Source organism: Trachymyrmex septentrionalis, unplaced genomic scaffold (genome assembly GCF_001594115.1).
Source record: "Trachymyrmex septentrionalis isolate Tsep2-gDNA-1 unplaced genomic scaffold, Tsep1.0 scaffold35, whole genome shotgun sequence".
Taxonomy (NCBI): Eukaryota; Metazoa; Arthropoda; class Insecta; order Hymenoptera; family Formicidae; genus Trachymyrmex; species Trachymyrmex septentrionalis.
The window spans coordinates 133337-138000 of NW_017305514.1; the positions used below are offsets into that span (position 1 = coordinate 133337).

The window sequence follows — 4664 nt, forward strand, 5'->3', positions numbered from 1 at the left end:
GTAGTGCAGCAAACAATACGTTCAATATGATACATAATATAAAAAATTGATAGAAATTCATATCATAGCAAAAGAAAACAATTAAAGTTTGAGAAATATTCTAAATATGAAATATATACAGGACAGTTTGAAAATTATGTATGCGTTGTTCTCATATTATTTGCTTTTTTTATGAAATAATATATATATATATATGTAGAAGAATATATTATATCCTTTATAAAATAATTAAAATAGCGATTTTTTTACGCAATGTCCTAATTCAATTTTTTATCTATAAAAATTGTCCATCTATCATAAGTTATACGGTTATACCAAAGTGTCGCATTCTTTAATTATTTGTTAATTATGTACATGCTGTGCCTGCTGAATGTCATCATCATTGCTATCATCTCGTTTCACGTATTGTGGTTTTTCAACGCCTTTCACGCACTGTTCTGTAATGTGAACGGACATTATGTCGCTCCCTGGTACTTCAAACATAGGTTCCAAAAGAAGTGACTCCATTATCGCTCGCAAACCCCGCGCTCCTGTTTTCCTTTCCATTGCTAAAGAGGCAATTGCATTCAGTGCGTGTATATCAAACGTTAGCTCTACCTGCGTAAATCCAATATAATTACAATTTAATGTGTTATTATCAACTAATGTGATTGAAAACAATTCATCTTGATTTTACTACGAAAATGTAATAATTAAACTTTACCTTATCCATCGAGAACAACATTTGATATTGAGGAATGATGGCATTTTTCGGTTCGGTAAGAATTCTCGCTAGCATATCTCTATCGAGTGTGTGGAAAGGCACGAGAACAGGAAATCTGCCAACGAATTCAGGTATCATACCGAAGTCGATGAGATCTCTAGCTTCCACTTGTTGCAATAACATGTCCTTTTCCTTATTGTCTCTCTCGGTAGAAGGTGACATATTGGCGACATCGGCTAAAGTTGCCGCTCTCCTGCCCGGGCTCTCGACCGCAGGTGTCGCGCCAAATCCGAGATATTTTTCCGATTTGCGCCGTGCTATTAACCTGTCTAAACCGCTGTAAGCCCCCGACGCTACAAAAAGAATATTTGTAGTATCCACTTGCAACATTTCTCCACGCAATTTTCTCGAGCTATTTCTCTCCGGTACGTTCACAATTGTTCCTTCCAACATCTTCAGCATTCCTTGCTGCACACCTTCCCCGCCCACGTCACGCAATTGATGAATTCCAGGAATTGCACCTATTTTATCGACCTCGTCCAAGAACACGATGCCCATCTGAGCACGATCCACTACATAATTAGCGTCCTGGAGAAGTTTAGCTATGACACTTTCAATGTCCTCGCCAACGTAACCAGCTTGCGTGAGAGTGGTACAATCACAGATGGCAAATGGAACGTCCAGGCATTGCGCTATTGTTTGCGCGAGTAACGTTTTACCAGAGCCCGTAGGTCCAAGTAACAATATATTGCTTTTTTCTAATTTCAACTGATGTTGCTTGCTGTCTAATATAGCTGATCCAGGAGCCGATTGACTGCTCGCCTTTTGTTCGCTTCCCGGATTGACTGTGTGCTGGAACCCAATTCCTGGAAACGGATTTCCGAGGCCTGATATATGCAATAAGTCTGCAGCAAAAAAAATATATATATTTTATAATAATCGTATATAAAATAATACATTTTTAATGAGGGAGGAAATTATGGAAATACTGCTTATCAGATCGCAATCTGCTTCAATCGCTGTTGTAAGAATTCAATTAGTTTTAAGATATATCCAATTTTATAATACTTATTATAATAATAATCTAATTATAAAATATACAGATTGCTTTCATTTCTTAACAATTTATAAGATTGGGGCATTGTCATTTACGTGGTTTAAGACCTCTATGAGTGAAGGGATGATTTGTTTCCTGTGTGCTAACTGGATTAACATTAGTTTGCGCCTGAGAGTTTTGAGTTGGCAGATTGTTGTAGATCCGCTTGTAGTGGTTGTAAACGGCAACACTCAGCACCTTCTTCGCATATTCCTGTCCCACTACATGTCTGTTTAGATACTCAAATATCTGAAAATATCACATTATTATTGTACTATTTTTTTTGCAAAATGATCTAAATGTATGTATTTTTTTCTATATAAAATAAAAAAATCTATAATTATATAAATTAAGTAAAATTAAATAATCAAAATAAAAATCAATTACCTTTTTCGGAGGTGGAGGAGGTTTCCTATAAAATCCTTGCTTACTATCTTCTGGCCTGAGTGCCTCTTTCAAGCTCCTCTTAGAATCAATTTCTGACAGTACAACGAAGAAATGATGGCACTTCTCGCACTTGACAAATCTCGTGGATGCTGTGTTATTTGTAAAAATAGTAGTTGTATTAGAATGTAATATCAGTATATGTATAAAGATACAGAAGGTCTTAATATAAATACAAATATAAGTACTCTCGGCAATTTTTGCCTGAATACGTTAAGGTCTATCAACTCCTACTCAACAATGTGCTACTTACAAACAAACGTCTCAACATGTGTGCAGGGATCTCCACACTTGGGACAGGTGAGCGTGCTTTTCTTTCCACCACCTGTACCACTACTTGAGGATCCACTTGACGAGATGGTATCTTTAGAGGGTGGTGTGGGTTCCGTAGGAGCTTTACTTAAGCTGCCGCTGATCGTCAGGCCTCTACTAGCCACTACGACTCTGACTATTTTGTGTACTGTACAATCACAAGCATAATAATGATCTTATTATAGATCTCCAAGAATATGTTCTGTTTTGTCATAATATACATGATGTATTACTTTATCTTTGCTCTCTAAATTTTTCGAAGTAAAATTTCATTCTAAAGAGTAAAAATTGAGCCAGTCTTGAAAAAGAATAGCTCAATTTTCAAGCTTTAAGAGTGAGATTTCACTCTTCAGAGTGACAATTCATTATCAAGTTTTAGAGAATGTTCATTGAATAAAAAAGGATAAAGTGATACATCATATGTATCATGCGTGAAACGAAACGTAGCCTAGTTATCTTTCATGCTTAACAATTTCAGCTGTTTTTCGAGATAGACAAGGCTATCTTGCTGTTTACAAATAGTACTTACCATGACTGGTGACATGGTTGGAAGAGGCTAAGCGACCCGCGCTAATCAGACAACAACGCACACAGCTCATGGTCGGTAGTGGATCTCTGTGGGGCCGAAAGACGCAGGGATAACGGAGCCTGGACTACCTACGACGTTCTGCCCGTTGAGATCTAAAATCAAAGAGGTATTCTCTTGCGTACGATCATATTGCTGAATCGCACCGTACGTTCGAATTGACGGGCCAATGGTCGCATTCGCGCGTTTATGAAATATCACGACGGACGAGTAAACAATCGCGTTGTTCGTCGTGTGTCAAAATACGGGACGGAGTAAAAGACACGACATGCACTCCTCTCGAAATTGTTTCGTTCTTCTCGAGAGGGAATTCGCTGCGACTCCGGAGTGCCTCGGAGCTGGTCGTCGAACGAAAAATTCACGAGACTCTGAACGAGGGGCGCGGATTTCCAAGGGGGGGTGACCTACGTGACAGTCGAAATCCGCGGACATCATCGCAGCAACGTTGGCATCGCGCGACACGGCGCAAGGACGATAACACGGAGAAAAACACTGATATACCAGCGCCATAGGAGGGAAAAGGGAGGGAAAGGAAAGAGACAGATAGATGGGTGGACGGCAGACGAAACGTTCCCCGAGAATCGCCGATGCAATAGGTCGGGGCCCCGTACACACTCGGCTGCAATCTTACCCGACTTAACGATAAAAAAACACGACGGACGTCAATCAGTCAATGCCGCGGACGCGCAATGTCGCGCATCTCGGCGAAAACATACGTCGGCGCCTCGAGTCTCCTCGACGATCCTCGCATCCTCTCGCGGGATTTTACGGAACTTGCAACTCGATCTCGTGCATGTACCGGTATATTCAGATATTTTATCGATAGTCGATAATGTCCTCAGTTACCTTCAGTGGGATCAATTGTGTATTATTATTGTCATCGACGAGATACTACTAAAGATCGTCAACCCTGGGCAAATTTTCGGCGGTATAAAAAGGGCCCCAAGGACCCGGAGGTAATTGAAGAATGCTGACATTATCGATAATTGATATAAATTTGCTATTATTAATATAAATATTTAGCTCATACATTATTAAATTTATGATTTTTTATTACATAAATGTTCCATAAATAAATATGCATACTTGTAAAGCTTTAATATTCTATATATTGCAAAAAAATTACAATTTTTTTCTCTGCAGCTATCATCTCTGTTGATAATCAAACTTTGACGATAATACTGAAATTACAATTTTAAAGAAAAATCGAGTATTGTTAAGTTCTAAATGCATAAATACGTCTACGAAACTAATCAATTATAAAATTAGTACAATATTATCAGTATTTTTAACTTTTAATTACTTACAATATTCACAAGGATGCGAACTCCGGTAAGGATATCGGTCTTTAATAGTATCGGTGTTATTGTATAAGTTAATATTTTTGATAATTATATATAATTGGGCTATTCATTACATAGTTAATTTGGCATTTGAATAAAGAAGAGCAAGCTAAATTGTCGGGAATCACCTTGAAATTTGCGTTACTTATGTAATTTCGATTTATATTTTATATTGATAAG

At 38.0% G+C, this 4664-nt stretch overlaps 1 protein-coding gene across 3 annotated transcripts in view; it reads right to left on the minus strand.

Annotated features, from left to right (window-relative positions):
• Window positions 1-242: 242 nt before the first annotated feature.
• Window positions 243-4664, minus strand: part of LOC108750312 (ATP-dependent Clp protease ATP-binding subunit clpX-like, mitochondrial) — a 6329-nt gene continuing 1907 nt past the window's right edge. The window contains exons 1-7 of one of the 3 annotated variants that reach the window (XM_018489682.1): window positions 3773-3906; window positions 3085-3236; window positions 2497-2703; window positions 2187-2335; window positions 1868-2048; window positions 704-1608; window positions 243-597 (exon numbers count right to left, since the gene is read on the minus strand). In XM_018489682.1, the coding sequence (XP_018345184.1) occupies window positions 343-597; window positions 704-1608; window positions 1868-2048; window positions 2187-2335; window positions 2497-2703; window positions 3085-3154 (1767 nt within the window). In that variant the 5' untranslated portion in view covers window positions 3155-3236; window positions 3773-3906 and the 3' untranslated portion in view covers window positions 243-342. The other 2 variants (XM_018489683.1, XM_018489681.1) reach the window with 2 other exon arrangements.